This window comes from Somniosus microcephalus, chromosome 16 (assembly GCF_052327205.1).
Source record: "Somniosus microcephalus isolate GS21.2 chromosome 16, FLI_Smic_1.0, whole genome shotgun sequence".
Lineage (NCBI taxonomy): Eukaryota > Metazoa > Chordata > Chondrichthyes > Squaliformes > Somniosidae > Somniosus > Somniosus microcephalus.
Window position 1 is genome coordinate 94032977 of NC_141002.1, and position 25481 is coordinate 94058457.

The window sequence follows — 25481 nt, forward strand, 5'->3', positions numbered from 1 at the left end:
GGTGCCGCAGCGCCGGAATTGCGGCGCGAAACGGCAGTTAGCGCCGATGTACCGCCGCAAAGACCCTTCAGTAGCGCCGGCAGCCGTTTGGGCGCGGCACTACTGAATTTTTGGCGCGCGCAGGGGGACTTAGCGCCGGCACTAACTTCCGGCGCTAAAGCCCTGCCTACGCCAGAACCCAATTTCTAGGCCATATTGTTTTAAAAAAAAATGATTTAGAAAGTAATTAACTTATCTAATCTCATTAATTTTCCTACCTTTCCCCGTTTTTCCAGGTAGGCCTAGAAGCCTCGGCGTCTCCTCCGCACCCACGCCCGAGCTAGGCACCTCCCGGCCCCACTCGCAGGCTGGAGGGCCGAGCCTCAGCCCAGCGCCGCTAGGGTGCGCGTGCAGCAGGAGCTGAGACGCGGCGTCTCTCTCTGGCTCGGCCGGGGGGGGCGGGGCTTGCTGAGCGTCAAGCGTTACCCTGGCAACCGGGCCCGCCGGCCGTCTTGCACAGCCGCAATCGGCGGTCTTCACCTCGGGGGGGGGGGGGCCGCGACCCTCGGGGGGGGGGGGGCCGCGACCCTCGGGGGAGGGCCGCGCGCGCAGCAGGAGCAGCTGAGATGCGGCGTCTCTCTGGCTCGGCCGGGGGGGGGCGGGGCATGGTCAGCGTCACGGTTACCCTGGCAACCGGGCCCTCCGGCCGTCTCGCACAGCCGCAATGTTGAAGCCAGCTCGGGAGGCCGGTGCTCGGAAGATCGCGCCTCCGGAGTTCGGTGCTTGGTTGGTGGGGGGGGGCGAGCCTCGGGGGTGGGTGGGTGGTGGGCGAGCCTCGGGGGTGGGGGGGTGGGTGGTGGGCGAGCCTCGGGGGTGGGGGTGGGGGTGCGAGTCTCGGGGGGGCCAACCTCTGGAGTTCGGGGGGTGGGGATCAGGGGGCTCGGGAGTTTGGGGGGACGGGGATCAGGGGGCTCGTGGACTCTCCCCCTTCCCCTCCCCTCCCCCCCTCCTCCTCTCTCCTCCTCCCTCCTCCCCTCCCTCGCCCCGCCCCTTCTTCCCCCCCTCCTCTCTCCCCCTCCCCCCCCTCCTACCCCCCCGCCCTCCTCCCTCCCCCCCCGCCCTCCCTTCCCCCCTCCCCCGCCCTCCCCTCCTCCCCCTCCCCTCCCCTCCCCCTCCCCCCCTCCCCTACCTCTCTTCCCCCCAATCGCTCTCTCTTCTCCCCAGTCGCTCTCTCTCTCCCCCCAGTCGCTCTCTCTCTTCCCCCCAGTCGCTCTCTCTCTCTCTTCCAACAACAACATGCCCTCGAAAAAGCCTCGGCACCGCCGGGCACTTCAGCTAGTATGCTTATAAAAGCAATTACTATTTCATTTTGTATTGCCTGCTAGTCTTTTTTCCTATTGCCTTTTAGCCCTACTATTCTCCCTTTCCACTTCCCCACTATACTTTCCATATTTCTCATGGTTTTCTTTCATACGGCTAACCCCATCATGGGCCTCCATTTTAAGTTTCAGTTTAGTTTTACTTTGTGCATGAAACACAACCTCTCTCTCTCTCCCCCAGTCTCTCTCTCTCTCTCCCCCAGTCTCTCTCTCTCTCCCCAGTCTCTCTCCTCTCTCTCCCCCCAGTCTCTCTACTCTCTCTCTCTCCCCCAGCACTCCCTTTTTGCCATATTAGAATATATCTATTTTGTACTTTACCTATCTCATATTTGAAGATATCCCATTGCTGAACCATTGTCCTGTTTGCTAAATTGTCTGCCTAGTTAATTTGGGCTACATTGCTTATTTCACTGAACTTTGCTTTTTTCCTTTTCGATTTTCACATTGAGACTAAGGGCCTGAAATTCGGCACCTATGCGCTGGCTGTTAAGGCTGGTTTTGTGGAGAAAATGGCGTCCACCTTGCTTCTGCCTGCTCACGCCGGACCGCCATATTGGTGACGGCAAAAAAACGGCGTTGTTTACCTCTGTCTGAAGCAGGCGTTAGGCCATTAGCATATTCAAGTAAGGGGCCTAACGCTTGCTTCTGCTATCTCTTACAAATTTGGCTCATGTCTGAGGAAGCCAGCGCTGACTGCCTCCAGGAAAACAAACGCTAAACAGCGCCGAATTTAAAATAGGTAAGTACTTACCATTATCGGGCTTGATTTTCATTGGGCCGTGGAGTCGGGATTGGAGGCGTGTGGGGGTTTAAAATCCCGAAATTGGGGGTCCTGACCCCATCCCGCCTCCATGCCAGTTTCAAAGGAGGTGGGTACCCGTCCCGCACTGGGACCCGCCTCCCCGAGGCGGGAAGGGGATTAGTGCCAATTAACTGCCTGGTAACAGGTAGTTTTTAGCCTAATCCCTATTTTCATTGTTGAAACGTGGGATTCCCGACGGCTCCAAACCACGCCAAGTTAGCGAGGCGGGCCTTCGGGATGAAGGGCTTGGAGAATTCGAGATGTCCGGTGTTCAGGTGAGTGATGGGTGCATGAGTGCAGAGGTAAGTGTGTTTGGTGTGTGTAAAGTGTTTAAAGAAGTTCTACTATCTTTACTTACCTTTACAGCCTTCCTTCCTTCAGGTCTCGGGAGTCCCTCATCTCACCGGCACAGAAAGCAGAATGGCCGCCAGCTGTCAAAATCTACAGCCTCTGCTTTCTGTTCCGGGGAGATCTCGAAATCATCCTGAGAGGAAGGAATTAACCTGGAGTACAGATTGTCAGTGTTTGACAGCTTCAAACAGCTGTTAAACGCTGATATTTCATCTGTCAAAAGGTCTTGACAGATGAAATATCAATCTATGACGTCACCTGTTACCGGGTGGCCCTTAATTGGCCTGCTGAGCCCGCTGGGCGGGCTCAACAAGGTCAACCAAATCTAAATCACGTGCGTTGGCTAGAACTCGATGGAGGCGGGACAAACCCCCAAAAGCTGTAGTCCCGCCTCCTACCCGCCTCCTACTTGAAAATCCAGCCCGATATCATCTCTGACCTCACTCCTGACTCTGACCGCCAGGCCTTCTCTGATCTCCCCGACCTCCAGGCCCCCCAGATCCTGGCCCCGACCTCTAGGCCCCCCCTCCCCGCCGATCCGGGCCCCATCCTCCCCCTGATGCTGGCCCCGACCTCCAGCCCCTTCCCCAAAATCCTTGCTGGGCGTTCGGCGCTGGGCTGAATGCCATAACAATGCTAATCAGCAGGAAGCACCAAAATACCGGCGCTGCCTGCGATCTATTTACGGGCGCGAGCAAATCTCACCTTGCGGTGGCACCGCCCTTTTTCGGGCCTTATCGAATTTCTAGACTTAAGTGTGTTGTGTTTACTATTTCCCAGTTGTTCTCCTACTCTCACATCAGTTCTTTGTTCAACCTCATTTCCCAGAATGAAATCAAGCAATGTGTCAGACCTATGTCTGAATCCAGCCTAGACTGACGAGAAGGAATTCTTTGGCCGGAATTTTCCCATAAAAAGAAGGGTGGGTTTGGAGCATGGGGGCAGTTAAAGGGCTGGATTTTGTCAATGGGGAGCTTTTGGAGGTGGGACTCCCACTTGTTGGGATTTAGTCCCGCCTCCATCGACTTGTGGCCAGCCCACGCTATTTTCCCTTGATTGACCTTGTTAAGCCCGCCCAGCGGCTCAGCAGGCCAATTAAGGGAAAGCCAGTTACAGGTGACGTCAGCGAGTGCCATTTCATCTGTCAAGAGCTTTTGACAGATGGAATGTCATCGTTTGACAGCTCGGTGAAGCTGTCAATCACTGACAATCTGTTTTCTAAGTTGTGTCTTTACTCAAGACTCAATTAGAAAGCCTTCCTGACCAGAAAGCAGAATGCTGCAGCTTTTGACAGTTCAGCGGCCATTCTGCTTTCTGTGCCGGTGAGCTGAGGGACCCCCGAGACCTGAAGGGAGGAAGCCTGCAGGAGAAAGTAGAGGTAAGTAAAACTTATTAAAACACTTTACACACACCTCACACACTTGCCTCTGCACACTTGCACCCATTACTCACCTGCACACCAGACATCTCGGCCTCTCCGACCCCCGCAGACCCACGGCCTGCCTCGCTGACCCTGGCGAGGTCCGGAGCCGTCGGGAAGCCCACACTTCAGGGCTGAAAATAGGGATTAGCCAAAAAACTGCCCGTTAACTACCTGTTAACAGGCAGTTAATTGGCATTAATTCCCTTCCCGCCTCGAGGAGGCAGGGCTCGGTGCGGGTCGGCTACGCGCCTCCTGGCAAGATGGCACGGAGGCGGGTTGGGGGCGGGATGGGCACCCGCCCCCAGATTCTGCCATTTTCCCGGCAGTCCCGCCTCCAAACCCGCCTCCACAGGGCTGGCAAAATCCAGCCCAAAGTGTTAAAAATAGGATTCCCGACCTGATCCCGCCTCCAACCTGCCCAAACCGAGCCCTTTTTTTATTACTTAAATCTCGCTATGACAGCCACTTCTGGAATGAAAGGCAACTCAACTGACATTTCCATTTAGCACTCCAAATCAACTTTATCGTGTACATTCGTTTTCACCTTTGTACCTACCTTGTGTTAGTATATGACATTATTTTCTCATGGTGCTGAGGGGGCTGTGGGGGGGTTGAACGCGTGGGGTTTGCTGAAATGTTCAGAGGCTGTTTCCCCTGGCTGGAGAGTCTAGAATTAGGGGGCACAGTCTCAGGATAAGGGGTCGGCCATTTAGAACTGAGATGAGGAGAAATTTCTTCACTCAGAGGGATGTGAATCTTTAGCATCCTCTACCCTAAAGTGCTGTGGATGCTGAGTCGATGAGTATATTCAAGACTGAGGTCGATAGATTTTTGGAAACTAAGGGAATGAAGGGATATGGGGTTAGTGCGGGAAAGTAGAGTTGAGGTAGAAGAGCAGCCATGATTTTATGGAATGGTGGAGCAGGCTTGAAGGGCCAAATGGCCTATTTCTTATGTTCTTATTAATTATATGGCTTCCAACTGTCCTTTTATAAAGTACTTTATTTATGTTATTCTATTTTAATAGCTGTGAAGAAGCTGAAGTCACCAGCAACATGGAACCCAAATTAGTGTGCAAGGAATGCTGAGCCCATTCAAAGAACCGTACTTGTTTCACGTCTCCAATGGAAAGTTGGTGAAAATGCATACATAAATAAGATGGCTGTATATAATTCCATTTGTACTTTCTACAACTTTAAGGGAAAAGTCGCTAGAATCCTAAGAACAAAGAAGGGAACTGAATGCAGTGCTCAATCTCTATATTAAAATAATAAACTTGAGAAATTATTTTAACATTTTCAACAATGCGTACAGTGAATGAATGTTTAAAAAAACCGAGGAACTCTGAGACAGAGGGAAGGGACTCGCTTACACGCCACCCCGATTCCATCTATAGACCACCCATTGAGGTACTTCTCTGTTCAACATTTGAGGATTTTCAAGAGGAAAGAAACTATTTGGAAAATGACATTTTTCCTCTTCTAAGTAAACTCTGTAATACCAGAAGAAGCTGCTTTAAAGTATTAGATATGCAGTGGACACCACACGAAGGACATCGTCAGCAGAACACAGATTCCCACCAGCTGAAGTTTACACTAGACTTCATCACCAAATGCTCACCTTTCTTCCTCTGCATGTTAGGTCAGAAATATGGTGAGTATTGCCCACCGGATGCAGAGTGCCTTCTGACGAGGGAGTCGGATATGCAAGGTTTATCCAAGGTAGAAAGGAATATATATATCGCAGCACAAAATGGTTATTCTTGGATACTGCACGAAGATTACCAAACCTGCAGTCTGTTGGAGCTGGAGATAATCGAAGCAGCTTTACTAAATGACTCTGGGTTCAGCTTCTTTTATTTCCGAGATTCTCGGTATGCTGATGATATACTTCTGAATGTCCCGCAGAATGAAAGGGGGCTGGTAGAGCGTAAATATAACAGTAGAGATCATGACGAGGAACGGAGGATAAGGGAGCTGAAGGAAAAGATAGTCAGTAAAGGATTACCCGTCAACATTTTTAGGACAATAGAAGAATTAGGAGAAGCAGTCTTGAAAGACTGGAGTGATGTCATTAACAAGTTATATCCCATGGATTTAGTTCCTTTGCACACAGGTAAGTTTATCATGTAAGAGGGCCAAGTACAGTTCTATTCTTGGCTCAGCTGTTAACACAATTGGGTACTGGTGTTACTGAAACAACTTCTTCCTGAAGGACATGTTATGTATTGTGTGTTCTCCTCCCACCTGTGGTGGCGCTGTTGTGGTAAACCACTTTTATCGTTACACTATAGTTATCACTGTTGTATTGTTATCACCGTTATCACTGTTGTATCACGATACGAGGTCGCCTCTTGTCGCGCTGTTATACCTGGGCTGACCACCTCCGACTCCGCCCATGGCTCCACCTACCTGCCCAGGTATAAAGGTAGTCGACTGGCTGGTATTCCTCCTTGTTGGACCCGATCACCCACGAGGGTGGGCTCTGTTATTTAGTCAATAAAAACCTTTAGTTACGTTCCTAACTCGTCGCTTTTTATTGGACGAATTGATAGGTATATCAATTTTATTGACTAAATTTTAAAGATGTCTACTACTGGCCAGCCAGAAGCCCTCCCAGAAGCACAGCCACACCAGCCGGCTTGGCTGCAAGCCCTCAAACCACCGTACCTGGATCTAAACCCACAGGCAGCAAACGCAGCCCTCAACTTCAAACACTGGCTGGACTGCTTCGAATCCTACCTGGAAGAATCCGGCGCCCCGCAGAGATCCAAACTAAGACTTCTGAACGCCCAAGCGAGCCCGAGAGTATACGCACTCATCCAGGACACGACTACGTACGAGGCCGCTATCAACCTACTGAAACAGCAGTACCGCAGCCCGGTAAATTACATGTACACCAGGCACCTCCTAAGATCCCGCCCGCAACAGCCAGGAGAGTCTGTAGCTGAATTTTTACGGGCGCTAAGAGCACTCGGCAGGAACTGTGACTTTAAAGCGGTGACGGCTGTTGAAAATACGGAAGATAATATCCGCGATGCCTTTGTGAAAGGCCTACGGTCCGACTACTCACGGCAAAGACTGCTTGAAGCTAAAGACCTCGACCTGGACAAAGCTGAAGCCCTCGCTCTCTCCCTGGAGGTGGCCCATCAGGACCAGGAGGCGTTTTCCAGGTACTGCTCGCGACCCTGGGACTCGGGCCCGACCCCTACCGCAATACCCTTCGCAGCGCCGCCCCCGGGACCTACCTCAGCGTCGGCGTCCCGGACCCGACCGGGCCCGCCACCCCCGGTACCGGCTCCGACATCGGGCACCCGCGATCGGGCCGCCGGCTGCTTCTTTTGCGGCCAGGAGAAGCACCCGAGGTCGCGCTGCCCAGCCAGGAACTCTACCTGCGCAACCTGCAGGAAGAAAGGCCACTTCTCTAAGGCCTGCAGGAGCGAATCTTCAGAGGCCAGCAGTGCCTCATGCGAACTGTGGGGGCGGCCATCTTCTTTCACGGCAACTGAGGCCAGTATCCCCACACGTGAGTCATGGGGCGGCCATCTTTGATCAAGGCAACCGACCCCAATAGTGCCTCATGTGAGTTATGGGGGCAGCCATCTTCTCCGCCATTTTGTCCTACCTCGTGGGAGACGCCATTTTACCCACCACGCCCGACTGCCACCGGGCCCCCGGACCCGACGACCGCCTCGCCCGCAGACGACAACGACTCGCTTACCTACACGCTAGCCTCCGTCACTCTGGATCAAGCCCGCCCACACCACCTGTCCAAGTCGATGATGGACATCAAAGTAAACGACCACGCCACGACCTGCCTGTTCGACAGCGGAAGCACGGAGAGCTTCATCCACCCAGACACGGTGAGCCACTACTCCCTCCCTGTCCTGCCAACGCGCAACCGAATCTCGATGGCATCGAGGTCCCACGCCACGGACATTAGCGGCTACTGTGCTGTGACCTTGTCGGTTAAGGGTACAGAGTATAAAAACTTTAAACTCCTCGTCCTCCCCCAGCTCTGCGCTGCCGTCCTACTAGGGCTGGACTTCCAATCCCACCTCCAAAGTGTAACCCTAGCATACGGTGGACCCCTCCCCCCACTCACAGTCGACAACCAGCGAAGGTTAAACCGCCCACCGCGTAACACCTGCAGCCTATCCACCCTCAAGGTGCCGCCACCTTCCCTGTTCGCTAACCTCACCCCCGACTGCAAACCCGTCGCTACCAAGAGCAGGCGGTACAGCGCTGGGGACAGAGCTTTCATTAGCTCTGAGGTGCAGCGTCTCCTGAAGGAGGGCATCATCGAGGGGAGTAACAGCCCCTGGCGTGCCCAGGTCGTGGTCGTTAAGACCGGCGATAAAAATCGCCTGGTCATCGACTACAGCCAGACCATAAACAGATACACCCAGCTGGACGCATACCCCCTTCCCCACATATCTGACATGGTCAATCAGATTGCACAATACCGCGTATTCTCGACCATCGACCTTAAGTCGGCCTACCACCAACTCCCTATCCACCCCGAGGACCGCCAGTACACCGCCTTTGAGGCGAATGGGCGCCTATACCACTTCCTTCGGGTCCCCTTCGGTGTCACCAACGGGGTCTCGGTCTTCCAAAGGGAGATGGACCGGATGGTTGACCAGGACGGACTGCAGGCCACATTCCCCTACCTAGATAACGTCACCATCTGCGGCCGCGACCGGCAGGACCACGACGTGAATCTGGAGAAATTCCTCCGTACAGCCCAACGGCTGAACCTCACCTACAATAAGGAGAAATGTGTGTTTAACACCTCGCGCCTTGCCATCCTTGGCTGTGTAGTAGAGAACGGACTCATCGGCCCCGACCCCGAAAGAATGCGCCCCCTCATGGAGCTACCCCTCCCCCACTGCCCTAAGACACTTAAGAGAACCCTGGGGCTCTTCGCCTACTATGCCCAATGGGTGCCCAATTATGCGGACAAAGCCAGACCCCTCATGAAGTCCACATCCTTCCCCCTTACGGAGGAAGCGTGCGCAGCCTTCTCCCTCATTAAGGGAGACATTGCCAAGGCCACTATGCACGCAGTGGATGAGTCCATCCCCTTCCAAGTCGAGAGCGATGCATCCGACTTCGCCCTAGCCGCCACCCTTAACCAGGAGGGGAGACCGGTGGCCTTCTTCTCAAGGACCCTACAGGGCCCTGAGATCCGACACTCGTCGGTCGAGAAGGAGGCCCAGGCGATTGTGGAGGCGGTACGACGCTGGAGGCACTACCTGGCAGGCAAACGATTTACCCTCCTTACCGACCAACGTTCGGTCGCTTTTATGTTTAATAACAAGCTGAGGGGCAAAATCAAGAATGACAAGATCTTGAGGTGGAGAATCGAGCTCTCCACCTACGATTATGATATCTTGTACCGGCCAGGTAAGCTGAACGAACCCCCCGATGCTCTGTCACGAATTACATGCGCCAGCGCGCAAAGTGATAGACTTCAGACCCTCCACAACGACCTCTGCCACCCCGGGGTCACCAGACTTTACCACTTCATTAAGGCCCGCAACCTGCCCTACTCCATCGAGGAGGTCAGGACCATAACCAGGAACTGCCAGACCTGTGCCGAGTGCAAACCGCACTTCTTTAGGCCGGACAGAGCAAGCCTGATCAAGGCCACCCGCCCCTTCGAGCGCCTGAGCATCGACTTTAAGGGGCCCCTCCCGTCCTCTGACCGTAACGTGTACTTCCTCAACATTGTTGATGAGTACTCCCGTTTCCCCTTTGCCTTCCCCTGCCCAGACATGACCAGTACCACGGTCATTAAATGCCTGAACGACCTCTTCGCCTTGTTCGGGTTCCCAAACTATATACATAGTGACCGGGGCTCCTCTTTCATGAGCGAGGAACTCCGTCAGTTCCTACTAGCGAGAGGTATTGCAGCAAGTAGGACCACCAGCTACAACCCCCGAGGGAACGGCCAGGTGGAAAGAGAGAACGCGACGGTATGGAAGGCCGTCCTCTTAGCCTTAAAGTCTAAGGGCCTCCCAACCTCCCGCTGGCAGGAAGTCCTCCCGACAGCGCTGCACTCCATCCGGTCACTACTTTGCACTGCCGTTAACGCCACCCCCCATGAACGAATGTTTGTTTTCCCCAGGAAGTCGACTACGGGAACCACTCTACCAACCTGGCTGACCTCTCCGGGGCCCGTCTTGCTGCGAAAGCACGTGAGGGCCCATAAAACAGACCCCCTGGTCGAGAGGGTGAACCTCCTGCACGCCAACCCCCAGTACGCCTACGTGGCTTACCCAGACGGGCGGGAGGACACTGTCTCCTTACGAGACCTCGCACCCTCGGGCACTCCGGAGACACCACCTTTACCCCCCCCCACCACCCCCCCAATTCCAGCCCAGGTAGACGGCATGCCGGAACCCCACGAGCCTTCGCCGACCACGCAGACACCAGCACTAACACCGGATAATGCAGCACCGCCGCTGCGACGATCGGAGAGGCTTACGAGGCCTCCGGACAGACTGACATACCAGAACTGGTAGTACACTTCACCCCGCCGGACTCAAATCTAAACAAGGGGTGAATGTGGTAAACCACTTTTATCGTTACACTATAGTTATCACTGTTGTATTGTTATCACCGTTATCACTGTTGTATCACGATACGAGGTCGCCTCTTGTCGCGCTGTTATACCTGGGCTGACCACCTCCGACTCCGCCCATGGCTCCACCTACCTGCCCAGGTATAAAGGTAGTCGACTGGCTGGTATTCCTCCTTGTTGGACCCGATCACCCACGAGGGTGGGCTCTGTTATTTAGTCAATAAAAACCTTTAGTTACGTTCCTAACTCGTCGCTTTTTATTGGACGAATTGATAGGTATATCAGCTGTCACAGGAGATAAATGGTTGGGTGTTCTCTGTTAAGTTTTAGCTCTCTTTGTTCAGAACTTTCCAGAACTTCCTTTCCTTCCAATAAAGCACTTCATGTTTGAATCTCTGAGTTCTGAGTCCTAAATTGTGTCTAGGTAGAAAGGTACCGACACAACAGGACAAGGATTGGCAGCTATTCTTCAGTCAATACACTGAAAGAATATCGAAAATGGGGTACAGTAGCATTGTGGTATGTTACTGGATGAGTAATCCAGAGGCCTGGACTAATGATCCGGAGACGTGAATTCAAATCCCACCACAGCAGCTGGGGAATTTAAATTCAGTTAATGAAATAAATCTGGAATTAAAAGAGCTAGTATCAGAAATGGTGACCATGAAAACCACCGGATTGTCGTAAAAACCCTGGTTCACTAATGTCCTTTAGGGAAGGAAATCTGCTGCCCTTACCCGGTCTGGCCTTTATGTGACTCCAGACCCACAGCAATGTGGTTGACTCTTAACTGCCCCCTGAAATGCCAGCTTACCACCACCTTCTCGAGGGCAATTAGGGATGGGCAATAAATGCTGGCCTCGCCAATGATGCTCACATCCCGTGAATTAATTTTTAAAATGCAACCGTATCCAGATTTTATTCCACTTTCTGTTTCACACCCCTGTGTACTCAAAGTGTTACCTTGTATGTTATGGTGGCATTTTTTTTAATACTCCCACTAAGAAAGGATCAGGAGTACATTCAGTTCCTTAGCTGCTGAGCAGTAGTAACTTTCCAGCTATTGTGAGTTTCTGTTTGCAAGTAATTTCAATCTTTTTCTCCCTTCATCCCCTGGTCATCGTTTCACTGCTTTCTTCCTGCGTCTGATACTTTGCGCCCTGCTATCCAATTCTCCAACCATCTAATTAGCGAATTGACTACCTCAAAGGTCAGTTTTATGCATTTTTCAGATAGCACTCATTTTAGTTTAAAACTGCCGATTAGAGGCACATTGAAATAGCCAGTTTCTGCAGAACTGGCCCTGGTGTGTGGTACGACACCATGGACAATAGGGATGGGCAATAAATGCTGGCCTTGCCAGCGACGCCCACATCCCATGAATGAATTAAAAAAATATATGAATTCCTGACTAGGGACACCATGAGCAGAGGAGGCTGTTCACATTCCATTGTCTCTGCTCACAACACTACTGACAGTAACGGGGAATAACTTTTTGGCAAGTGAAAAGTTAATTTAGGTAAGTTTAAGAACTATTACAATAAATATCTTAACGTTTTCCTTGCATGGTCTTAACATGGTAAGATAAATGTGAAGCCAATAATAGAATGTTGAACTATATGTAGCCCAAACAGTGGAGTACAAATCAGAGGAAGTCATAATCAAACTGTGCAGTGCTCTGGTCAACTGCACCTCGAGTACTATATCCAGGTCTCGTCTCTGGAAAAACAAGGGAGACATTCACCACTGGAGGCAATACAGGGAATAGCCACAAGTCCGAACCCAAGGGGGCGATTTTTCCACCGGAGGTGGGTTGGAGGCGGGTTTCGGTTTGGGTGGGTTCGAAACCCCTCCTCCACTGATAGGTTTGAAAAAATTGTGATTTTCCCCTGATTGGCCAGTTGATTTCAGAGGTGTGGGTTGCCCTTGGTCAATTAGTGTTTTGGGACTGAAACTCGCCTCTGCTGACGTCACTTTTCCAGCCTCATTTAAGGGCCACTTGCTGCCTTGGATCATTCCACTGGATTTCTGTCAATGCTGCACCACCTGCAACATCTTTTGAGAAACCACTGTGTCCAATTCCAAGGCAAGGGCCTCGCCGAGGTTCTCGGATGAAGCGCTGCAAATGTTGGTTGAGGGGGTGAGAGCGAGCAGGGAGATGCTCTTCCCCTCATCTGGGAGGAAGAGGCCTCCCAAAGAAAGCAAGGCTGTGGGTCCAGCTGGCAAGGGATATCATCTCTAGATCTGTGTGCAGATTGGGTGAATGTTTATGTGTATTGATGAAATGCCATCCCTTTTGGAAAACATTAAAATAATTTGATGGCAAAATGTTGGCATTATGGCATCTGTTCTTTCGCCTTAGGCAGCTCCACGTTGCGGGCTCCGCCACACTTGCGTTGTCAGGTTGGTGGCCAGAGTGAAAGGAGGCCAGAGAGTCATGTCCATTGTCTATGATGCCTTAAGATGCAGCCAAGGACATGTGCCAACATGAGCAACCTATGTAAATCTGGCCAGGATAAGTTCATTCCTTGCATCACGGCAGCCATGTGCTCGCGTGCTGCTGCTGCTGGTCGATAGACCGGCGCTCAGTCCGCCTCCTCCTCCTCCTCCTCAGCCTCCTCATCCTCATCTGAGGAGGCCTGGAACTGAGCCACTTGCTCATCAGGAAGCTGCAAGCTACGACGCTGTGCCATGTTGTGCAGTGCACAGCAGACCACGACCATTCTGGAGACCCTGTATGGTGTATACTGCAGGGCTTCACCTGATCGGTCAAGGCATCGGAAACGCATCTTCAACAACCCAATGGTTTGCTCGATGATGGACCTGATTGAAGTGTGGCTGGCGTTGTAGCGCTCTTCAGCCTCGTTAGCTGGCCTCCTGATCGGTGTCATTAGCCACTTCTTCAGGGGGTAGCCCTTGTCACCAAGGAGCCATCCGTTAAGTTGGTTTGCTGGATTGAAAAGCGGAGGAACACTACAGTGCCGCAGGATGAAAGAGTCATGGCAACTAACACAGAACTTGGCGCAAACATGCAAAAACTCCTTCTTGTGGTTACACACCAGCTGTACGTTGAGGGAGTGTAAGCCCTTGCGGTTGACAAAGATAGCTGAGTTGTGATGGGGTGCCCTAAGGGCCAATGTGTGCAGTCTATGACACCCTGCACCATTGGCAAGCCTGCCATATTTGCAAAGCCAACCGCACGCATGGTTATACTTGCTTGATCCCTTGAGAACTGGATGTAATTGTGCGCCTTTTCGAAAAGGGCATCGGTAACCTGCGTGATGCAACTGGGCAGCCGACTGGGAGATGCTGCTGATGTCTGCTGATGATCCCTGGATTGAGCGCTTCCCCAACGGACCCACTTGCAAACAGCATGGGAACCATTTATTTCCTTTCACCATGGACCTCAGATTCGGATGAGGAGCACCCACAGCAGCAGCCGAACCAGGCAGCTCAGCAGCAACAGCAGCAGGAGCCCCAGCCTCCTGCTCAGCCACCTGATGCTGCACAGGGCAGAAGGCACCAGCGCATCGAGGCACCTCGCTGCAGGAGATACCCCCGACAGAGGGTTTACAGACAGGATGAGCTACCTCAACATGAGTGAGCAGCAGTGCCAAAGGAGGCTGAGACTTTCGCGAGAGCTTGTCCAAGAAATCTGCGGACTGCTGCAGCAAGACCTGGTGCCCAGAGGAACGGGTGGACACCCCTTAACCAGTGGCTGTCAAAGTCACCACCGCACTCAATTTTTTTTGCCTCCAGCTCCTTCCAGGGATCATCAGCAGATATCAGCGGCATCTCCCAGTCGGCCGCCCACAGTTGCATCACGCAGGTTACCAATGCCCTTTTCGCAAAGGCCCACAATTTCATCCAGTTCTCAAGGGATCAAGCAAGTATAACCGCACGTGCGGTTGGCTTTGCAAATATGGCAGGCATGCCAATGGTGCAGGGCGTCATAGATTGCACACATGTGGCCCTTAGTGCACCCCATCACAACTCGGCTATCTTTGTCAACTGCAATTGCTTCCACTCCCTCAACGTACAGCTAGCTTGTAACCACAAGAAGGAGTTTTTGCATGTTTGCGCCAAGTTCTGTGGTAGTTGCCATGACTCTTTCATTCTGTGGCACTCTAGTGTTCCTCCGCTTTTCAATCCACCAAACCAATTTAACGGATGACTCCTTGGTGACAAAGGCTACCTCCTGAAGAAGTGGCTAATGACGCCGATCAGGAGGCCAGCTAACGAGGCTGAAGAGTGCTACAACGCCAGCCACACTTCGACCAGGTCCATCATCGAGCAAACCATTGGGTTGTTGAAGATGCACTTCTGATGCCTTGACCGATCAGGTGGAGCCCTGCTGTATACACCATATACAGGGTCTCCAGAATGGTTGTGGTCTGCTGTGTAGTACACAACATGGCACAGCATCGTGGCTTGCAGCTTCCTGATGAGCAAGAGGCTCAGTTCCAGGCCTCAGATGAGGAGGAGGAGGAGGACCTGGAGGAGGAGCAGGAAGAGGAGAGAGCGCCGGTCTTTCGACCAGCAGCAGCGGCAGCACGAGAGCACATGGCTGCCCGAGATGCAAGGGATGCACTTACCCTGGCCAGATTTGCATAGTTTGCCCACTTTGGCACATGTCCTTGGCTCCATCTTGAGACATCATAGACAATGGACGTGACTCTCTGGCCTCCTTTCACTCTGGCCAACAACCTCACAACGCAAGTGTGGCGGAGCCCGCAATGTGGAGCTACCTAAGGCAAAAGAACAGATGCCATGACACCAACATTTTGCCATCAAATCATTTTAATGCTTTCCAACATGGATGGCATTTCATCAATACATTCACCCAATCTGCACACAGATCTGGAGGTTATATCCCTTGCCAGCTGCACCCACACAGCCTTGCTTTCTTTGGGAGGCCTCTTCCTCCCAGATGAGGGGAAGAGCACCTCCCTGCTAGCTTTCACCCCCTCAAGTAACATTTGCAGTGCTTCATCCGAGAACCTCGGGGAGGCCCTTGCCTTGGATTTGGACACAGTGGTTTTTCAGAAGATGTTGTAAGTGCTGCAGCATCGACAGAAATCCTTAAAATAGGCTGGAAATGTGACGTCAGCAGAAGCGAGTTTCAGTCCCAAAACACTAATTGAGCAAGGGCAACCCACACCTCTGAAATCAACTGGCCAATTTGGGGGAAATTGCAATTACTTAAACCTATCAGTGGAGGCGGGTTTGGAACCCACCCAAACCGAAAGCCGCCTCCATGGGTAAATCGCCCCCATAGTGTCATAAAGAGCAATATTGTTTGAAATTGGACGTGGGAAGGTTTACAGTAGTTAGATTAATTACTCTGCAACATGCCATGATTACATTATCAAATAAAAGGGGAAAGTAAACCTTGAACAACATTTTAATAAGATGAATTAATAATTCAAGAATTTTGTTTGACATCTATTATTTTAGTCAATAAAACAGGGAACACTTTTGAAGAAAAAGTTCTGCCCCATGACACTTTCCCCCCATTACTGTCAGTAGTGTTGTGAGCAGGGACAATGGAATGTGAACAGCCTCTATTCATGGTGTCTCTAGAGAGGAATGAACAGCATAGTGTCATACCACACACCAGGGCCAGTTCTGTAGAAATTGGCTACTTCAACGTGCCTCTAATCGGCAGTTTTAAACCATAAGACACATTAAGAGGCAATTGAGAAGATCTTTATTGGTTTCTTGCCTTATAACATTTAGGTATTTGCGATAATGCAATAATAAATAGATTACACTTCCCCTGAGATACTGCTTGTTTTCCACAAGGCAAATCCCAGGGTACTGAAACCTCAAAAAACATTCCTTTTATTTCATTATTACCATTACATTATGATAGTAACAATAACTGCATAATCATTAAATAGAAGGTTGGCACTAAGAGCTGTTGGATGTATTTATTTGGTGGGTATAAACAGAAATGAGGAATATTTATTTTATATTTGAATTTGCAACTGCAAGAAATATCATGCAGATTGGTAATTTTATGAAAATATAATAAAATTGTGCCCAGATTTATGTTATTTTCTTAAGGTACCAGAATGGTGGTTTCTTCAAGACAATTTCCCATATCAGAGAGGTCAATAACCAGGGGGCATAGATTTAAAGTAATTGGTAGAAGGATTAGAGGGGAGTTGAGGAGAACTTCTTTTACCCAGAGGGTGGTGGGGGGGTCTGGAACTCACTGCCTGAAAGGGTGGTAGAGGCAGAAACCCTCATCGCATTTAAAAAGTACTTGGATATGCACCTGAAGTGCCGTAACCCACAGGGCTACGGACCAAGAGCTGGAAAGTGGGATTGGGCTGGGATAGCTCTTTTTCAGCCGGCGCAGACACGGTGGGCCGAATGGCCCCCTTCTGTGCTGTAAATTTCTATGATTCTATGAACATCAAATCATATTTTGGGTGGAACAGTTTATGCACTACACTAACAAAATTGTTATTTGCAGAGAGAAATGAAAACCCTCAAAAGGCTTATTATCCACTCCCCTGGTTTGGATAAGAATGAAAAGCCCATCGATATACATTTGAGATGAATATTTTCAAGAATTATTAAGTAGTAATAATAGTGTGAGGCAGAAGATTAGCTTCCAGACATATCTGTAGTCTGGAGCTAAGGACAAACCATTCATCCCTGTTGAGCTACAAAAGTAGCAGGAACAGAGCTGCGGTGCCTTGAATTAAAACAGTACAGTGTGTAGATTGGAAATCAGTGCATTACAAAATCAGCTCTAAGGTGATAAAAAAATACCTTTGAAGGAGATTTTGGTTTGTGTGTTTGTGCTTGTTTTACTGTAAGACTGAAGGTGAACGTAGAAGAACATTGACTTTACAGAGTGTATTTTGCAATAATATAATTAAAGATATAAAGCATGCGTTAGTCCCAGCTTTAATTGAACAGAAAATAGTGCATATTAAGTATTGGAAAGTATTGTCATTGAACTGCATAGCATTGCTCCAAATGAACCTTGCCAGGAATGTTCTCTCTTTCAGATCACGAAAGTTATCTTGAACTTTCTTATCAGGAAGCATTTGCTCAAAGGTATTACAAAGTCTTTGTGGAAACAGCAGAAACACAGAAGGTTTTTGGAATTCTGGATGTATTTGCCCTTTCTCCCCAGCGTGATGTTGAAATTGAAGCCAACAGTGGATTAACTGACTTTAAACGTACCAGTGTCTTAAGTACCATGAAGCCAAGGTGTGGTAGATATAAAGGGAAGGGCTTGAATTTTGTCCCGGGATTGTACAATTGTAATGTTAATTAACATGACATTAGATTGTTGAACTTTGTGGCTTTAAATTCCGAATTCCCTCATAGTCTTGCTCTGCTGTAGTTCCATCTTATTCTTACTCTTTGTTCTCTCACTACTTTTCCACACTGTTTTGTAATAATTGACACTTGGTGCTAATACTGCCTCAACAGTGATTTAATTTGGCCTGCAATGCAACTCTATCACAACTAAGATTGCAGCACTGGCTGATGGGGAACGTGTGTGTGAAGCAATAGTTACGAATGCAAATTGATTTCTCTCCATCCTCGCAACCAGGAAATGATGTGTTGGATGGAAAATATAAAATGGGGAGGAGTGGCGATTTTAAAATGAGGGCTAAAAATATATCCATAGTTTATTTAAATGTTAACCCTTTGCATTCATCGTTCCTCAACTTTCTGTTAAATAATTGAATGGAGAATGAGTGTAACTTGTGTTTTGATCGAACTGACATAGAAACATAGAAGATAGGAGCAAGAGTAGGCCATTCGGCCCCTCGAGCCTGCTCCGCCATTCAATGAGATCATGGCTGATCATCCAAATTTAGTACCCTGTCCCTGCTTTCACCCCATATCCCTTGATCCCTTTAGCCTTAAGAAATATATCTAACTCCTTCTTGAATATATTTAATGAATTGGCCTCAACTGCCTTGTCTGGCAGAGAATTCTACAGGTTCACCACTCTCTGGGTGAAGAAATTCCTCCTCATCTCAGTCCTAAATGGCTTACCCCTTATCCTTAGACTGTGACCCCTGGTTCTGGACTCCCCCGCCATCGGGAACATCCTTCCTGCATCTAGTCTGTCTAGTCCTGTTAGAATTTTATAAGTTTCAATGAGATCCCCTCTCATTTTTCTAAACTCTAGCGAATATAAGCCTAATCGACCAAATCTCACCTCATACGTCATTCCTGCCATCCCAGGTATCAGTCTGGTGAATCTTCGCTGCACTCTCCCCATGGCAAGAACATCCTTCCTCAGATAAGGCGACCAAAACTGCACACAATTCTCAAGGTGTGGTCTCACCAAGGCCCTGTACAACTGCAGCAAGACATCCTTGCTCCTGTACTCGAATCCTCTCGCTATGAAGGCCAACATACCATTTGCCTTCTTAACCGCCTGCTGCACCTGCATGCTTACCTTCAGCGACTGGTGCACAAGGACACCCAGGTCTCGTTGCACTTCCCCTTTTCCCAATTTTTTGCCGTTCAGACAATAATCTGCCTTCCTGTTTTTGCCACCAAAGTGGATAACCTCGCATTTATCCACATTATACTGCATTTGCCATGCATCTGCCCAATCACCCAACCTTTCCAAATCATACTGGAGTTTCTCTACATCCTCCTCACAGCACACACGCCCACCTAGCTTTGTGTCGTCTGCAAACTTGGAGATATTACATCTAGTTCCCTCGTCTAGATGATTTATATATATAGTGAATAGCTGGGTTCCTAGCACCGATCCCTGCGGTAACCCACTAGTCACTGCCTGCCACTCAGATAAAGACCTGTTTATTCCAACTCTTTGCTTCCTGTCTGCCAACCAGTTCTCTATCCAAGTCAGTACCTTACCCCCAATCCCATGTGCTTTAACTTTGCACGCTAATCTCTTATGCGGGACCTTATCGAAAGCTTTCTGAAAGTCCAAATACACCACATCCACTGGTTCTCCCTTATCTAGTCTACCAGTTACATCCTCAAAAAATTCCAGTAGATTAGTCAAGCATGATTTACCTTTTGTAAATCCATGTTGACTTTGTCCGATCCTGTCACTGTTTTCCAAGTGCTCTGCTATTACATCTTTTATAATGGACTAGCATTTTCCCCACTACCAATGTCAGGCTTACCGGTCTAAAATTCCCCGTTTTCTCTCTACCACCTTTTTTAAATAGTGGGGTTACATTAGTTATCCTCCAATCCATGGGAACTGTTCCAGAGTCTATAGAATTTTGTAAGATGACCAGCAATGCATCTACTATTTCTAGGGCCACTTCCTTAAGTACCTTAGGATGTAGATTGTCAGGCCCTGACAAGTCATGGATATAGCAAAATACAGGGAAGGAGCACTACTTTTTTCAGGAAGGAACACTACTTAAAAAAAAATGGTACTGTTGAGAGTTTTTGACCGGTCCCCGGGTGGGTGGGGGGCGTTGGTAGTAGAGAGCGGGAACCCGGAAGTCTGGGTTTCCCCACACAATCGTGCATGTGACATCGTGGGCAGGTTCCCCGCTCGAAATTCAGTCTGATTGACAGGCCGGCTTCCAGTCGGGTGGGGAACGCTGGACAATAGGCCGCAGGACCAGGTAGGTGCGAGCCCCGACCCAGGGTGGAGGGGCGGGTGGGGGGCGGGGGGTGGGAGTGGGAGTGGTCCGATCTCAGGGAGGATTTGTATGGGGAGAGGCTGATGGTGGGTGAGCTTGGTCAGGCAGGAGGAAGCCCTCCTGCTCCTCCCGGCCCACAAGGATTGCTCCCCGAGGCTGTTCTCGCCTCGCTACAGCTGCCGGGAACCCCAAGGCCCAGGATCCCCGGCCAGCCACAGTTAAATCTCCAGCCTCATCATTGTAATATTTGAAGTGCCAATCCACCTCCTGGGAGCAGGTTGGCTGCCTGCCCCTTGTTCCGCCTCCCGGACTAAACCCGGAAGTAGGCGGGTTGGGGTCAGGATTCACATTTTTAATACTGTAACCTCCCACCTGACACCAACCCCACCCATTTTGTCTTTGATCAGATCAAGAACATTTAAAACAAATGCTCCTTTATATGAAAAATAATCACTGCTACAGTGTCCAAGAAATCTATTTCAAACGAATCATAGATTACAGCACAGTAGAAGGCCATTCAGCCCGTCGAGCCCGTGCCGGCTCTCTGCAAGAGCGTTTCAGCTAGTCCCACTCCCTCACCCTTTCCCCGTAGCCCTACAATTTTTTTTCCTTCAGGTACTTATCCAATTCCCTTTTGAAAACTACGATTGAATCAGGCAGTGCATTCCAGATCATAACCACTCGCTGCATAAAAAAGTTTTTCCTGATGTTGCCTTTGGTTCTTCTGCCAATCACCTTAAATCTGTCTTCTCTGGTTCTCGACCCTTCCGCCAATGGGAACAGTTTCTCTCTATCTACTCTGTCTGGACCCCTCATGATTTTGAACACCTCTATCAAATCTCCTCTCAACCTTCTCTGCTCTAAGGAGAACAACCCCAGCTTCTCCAGTCTATCCATGTAACTGAAGTCCCTCATCCCTAGAACCATTCTCATAAATCTTTTCTGCTCCCTCTCTAAGGCCTTCACATCCTTCCTAAAGTGCGGTGCACAGAATTGGACACAATACTCCAGTTGAGGCCAAACCAGTGTTATATGAAGGTTCATCATAACTTCCTTGATTTTGTAGTCTATGCCTCTATTTATGAAGCCCAGGATTCCATATGTTTTTTTAACTGCTTTCTCAACCTGCCCTGCCACCTTCAATGATTTGTGCACATATACCCCAGGTCTCTCTGTTCATGCACCCCCTTTAGGATTGTACCCTTTAGTTTATATTGCCTCTCCTCGTTCTTCCTACCAAAATGTATCACCTCGCACTTTTCTGCGTTAAATTTCATCTGCCATATGTCTGCCCATTGCACCAGCCTGTTGATGTCTTCTTGAAGTCTATCACTATCCTCCTTGCTGTTCACTATACATTCAAGCTTTGTGTCATCTGCAAATTTTGAAATTGTGCCCTGTACACCCAAGTCTAAGTCATTAGTATATATCAAGAAAAGCAGTGGTCCTAGTACTGACCCCTGGGGAACACCACTGTATACCTTCCTCCAGTCAGATAAACAACCATTTACCACTACTCTCTGTTTCCTGTCACTTAGCCAATGTCGTATCCATGCTGCCACTGTCCCTTTTATTTATGGGCTTCAACTTTGCTGGCAAGCCTATTATGTGGCACTTTATCAAACGCCTTTTGGAAGTCCATGTACACCACATCAACCGCATTGCCCTCATCAACCTTCTCTGTTACTGTAAAGTCTGTGGGTTGTACTGTTAATAACGACACAGACTTCAGGAGTAACAAACAAACAGGTCTTTACTATTCGAAGGTCAGGGCGAATCTGCCCCAGCAATCCTGCCACAACACTTATATACTGGTGTGGTCACTGTCGGTATTACAGTATACAGAAGCCAAACAAGTAGTGCCACACCTAAAGTAGTTCTCTTAAAGGTGAACGGTTACATACAATAGTTTCCTTAACAGTAGACGGGTACATACACTACAATCCTCCCTTTTTAGCTTATTACTTACAGAGTCCCATTAACATACATATCTTCAACTTCATATAAAACACTTTACAGATATAATCTCGGTGGGAAACAGTTCACAAAGTCAGTCTCTGCGGGAACAGTTCACAGATTCAGTCTCCAATCTTGACTTGGTCCGAACAACATCTCTTTGGTGTAGCCGGTTCACATGGATAGTGTGACTCCTCCATGCCTTTTCCTTGACGTAACAGCTTGAACTTTCGTCCTGTTGAACCGGCAGTGCCGACTTTTATAACCAACTGGCTGTCTTGATAATTTCCCACTTTTCAACTAATTTAGCTCCTTTCGTAGGTCCCCTCCTGAGCTGGTAGAAGTGATAATATTTTAGATAGTTATTGTCTTCTGCCTCTTCTTTTTCTTTTCTGCCTTTTTGAGACTCTCGGGGCTCCTTTCTCGGCTGCCAGCTGTAGCGCCACCAACTCTCTATGTTCCTTAGACCTTAAGTGTTTCATCCTGATTTCAGCACTTTGGGAGTTTTCCTCACAAACTGGCCAAATCCTCGTAATATTCAGTGTCACTCAACAGGTCATGGTAATATTCGGGGTCGTCCTGAGTTAGGCCAGCGAGAGGGCCTTCTACTTCCTCCTTACCCATCTGGACGTTAGCCGACTGTGGTTCCTTCCCTAGACATCTTTCTTGAAAAGACTTCCTCATACATTCATATTCATCACGCTCTTCCTGGGTTGTCTGCCATTCCTTCACTACTGTCCTCATTTGTGAGTTCAATACCTTCCCTTCCATCGGGGATTGCGTTATCCGGCTATTTACTCCTTCTACTGGAGTAGCTGTTTCCCCATTCTTCTGTTCAATTTGACGTAATTCAGCGTCCTTTTGGCATCCTTGTAAAAGCTGTGTTGCCACCTCAGCTATCTCCATCCCTTTTGGAAGCTCCGAATTCCTTCCCTTTGAAGCCTGAAGCTCGTGTTCCCCTTGTGGAGTCTTGTCACTCCGCCTGTGAAGGAGTTGGCTGGTCGTTAACTCTTCCCCGGGGACACTGTGGATCAGCTTCTTCTCTATTTCATCCACCTTTCCCTCTGGTGCTTGGGTTTTAAGCGCTCGAAGAAGTTGCGCCTTGATGCTCTCTAGCTCCAGTTCAGGGGCCATTCTTCCAGTCTCTGTTTCTCTTCCAGTTGCCTTTCCTTCCACTGCCCGGATTCCCAGTTGACTATGTTCTTCAAGTTGTTGAACCCTGGTCATTTCCGCCTCATATTTGTCTTGGGTTTCCTTCAGTACTTTTATGAGTTCTTGAACCTCTTGGATTCCATGTTCTGCCATGTCTTCCACCTCCAATTTTTCATCGATGGATGGAATCTCTACCGATGAGTCTGTCTTGGCCTGGAGCTCCTCAAACATTTCCTGCATCCTTTGGACTTCTTGCTCATGTTCAACCTTTAGTTGCTCATATGCTTTCACTAAAACTAGCTTTTCGGAGGTTGCCGAGTTAACCCCCTCCAGAATTGTAGCCTGGGCCTGTTCATACTGTTCTTTCAACTTCTTACACTCTGCTTGTAAGGAGTCGTAGAGAGGAACTGGGATAAAATCCTGGCTGCCTGAAGATTCCTCTTCATTTGTTTCGTTCTGCAAATATTCTAACTCTTGAACAGCATCAGGGAGATGTGATCGATACTTAGCCATGATGGCCCTATGGTCGCTCTCAGCTTGAGCTAGCTGCCTCTGTTGTCTTTCCAGGTTCTCCCATTCGGTGTCCCAGAATTGTTCCATTGTTTTCATCTCTTGTACGAGACGGTAACTCAACTGTTCTAATTGTTGTTGTATTTTGCGATACGTTTGAGTCCGGGCTCTGTGTTCTTCCGTCGTGGATAAGTCCTTAACTTGGACAGGCTCAGAATTCTCTGTCAACCTGGAGTTCTGCTCTGAAGCTTTATCCTTCTCGGTAGCATAAGCCTTTATGCCTGTCTTCGTTTTCTCCACCATAGTCGGCAAGTCCATTTCAGCCTTGTCTTCCATATTTGAGTTAGTCTTATCGTCATCCGTTCCAGAATCTGAGCTGATTGCTCGTACCGAGTCCTCACTCGTGATGGCTTTTAGATAGTGCCATTCCATGTCTATTTTCTTAATCCACTCCCATCCTAGAAGTGGTGGTCCTCCCTCAGGTAATACGTACAAGTTCATTCTTGGGTGTTCTTTACCCCTCTCTCTCACCTTGACTCTTATCTTCCCCATGGGGTATACTTTATGCCCCGTGTATGTCTGTAATACGAACTTGGTATTCCTTAAGGGTATGTGAGAGAATAGCCGGTGGTAGTCCCTTCGATTGATGACTGATAGAGCTGATCCAGTGTCCAACTCCATTCTTACTTGGACTCCAGCTATTCTTAGCATGACCCAGATAGTTTGTAGATCAGCTTCCCTCCCCACATTGTAAATTCTCAGACTACCCAGCTCCTGGTTGTTTGGGTCTGAGTCTGAATTCTGTTCGTCTGAACTCTTCTCAGCCACCTTGTGTACCTTGCTGTACTTTTCTTGTGGTGGCTTCCTTTGGTTGTTGGTCTTCTTCCCTGACCGGCATACCTTTGCGATGTGACCCAGTTTGCCACATTTCCTACATTCTTGGTTCTTAAACCAGCATTGATTCTGGTTGTGCGTTGTCTTCCCACAACGATAGCATTTTGTTGTATTCGAGGTAATTTGGTCCACCCCGAGTGCCGCCGCCTTCAGCTGCATTTCTGCCGTTCCTTTCGCTGCGGCTTCGTGCGATGCAGCTATAAGAACAGCCCTGTCTAGTGTGAGGTCGTTCTCTTCCAGTAGTCGCTTTTGCGTCCCTTCTTTGGACAATCCACATACGAACTTGTCTCGCAGTGCCTCTGTCAGATTCCCTCTGAACTGGCAGTATTTCGCCAGCCTACGCAGTTCGACCAAGTATTCCGCGTTACTTTCGTCTTTCCTCTGCGTTCTTGCATAGAATTTGAAACGTTCAGCCAGCATCAACGGTGTGGGGTTCAAGTGGTCCTTCAGCACAGCCACAATCTCTTCGAAAGTCTGATCCGCCGGTTTATCTGGTGCTATTAGATGCTTCAAGAGCCCGTATGTTTTTGCCCCCATCGAGTTTAGCAATGTTATCGCCTTGTCGTCTTCCTCTATTTTGTTGGCTTCACAATAAATCTCTATGCGTTCCACGTACGTGGCCCAGTCTTCTATCTCAGAATTAAAATCGTTAATATTCCCTCGCTTAGGCATCTTTCTTTCCTTGGGAGCAGCACAAGTATTTCTTTAAGTATTCTTATTTATTTGTTTATTTCTAAGATGGCGGTTTTTCCCGCGAAAATGGCGGTTTCCCGCTCTTTCCTTCTCTCCCCGCCCACTTCAATGGCGGTTTCCCGCTTCTGTCG

At 49.3% G+C, this 25481-nt stretch overlaps 1 protein-coding gene across 1 annotated transcript in view; it reads left to right on the plus strand.

Annotated features, from left to right (window-relative positions):
* The window catches only part of LOC147106396 (putative tetratricopeptide repeat protein 41), an 87448-nt gene that overhangs the window by 1413 nt on the left and 60554 nt on the right, over positions 1 to 25481 (plus strand). Inside the window, exons 2-3 of the mRNA XM_086009463.1 lie at positions 4962 to 6049; positions 17551 to 17755. Coding sequence (XP_085865589.1) covers positions 5239 to 6049; positions 17551 to 17755 — 1016 coding nt within the window. The 5' untranslated portion in view covers positions 4962 to 5238. The remainder of the gene's footprint in view (positions 1 to 4961; positions 6050 to 17550; positions 17756 to 25481) is intronic.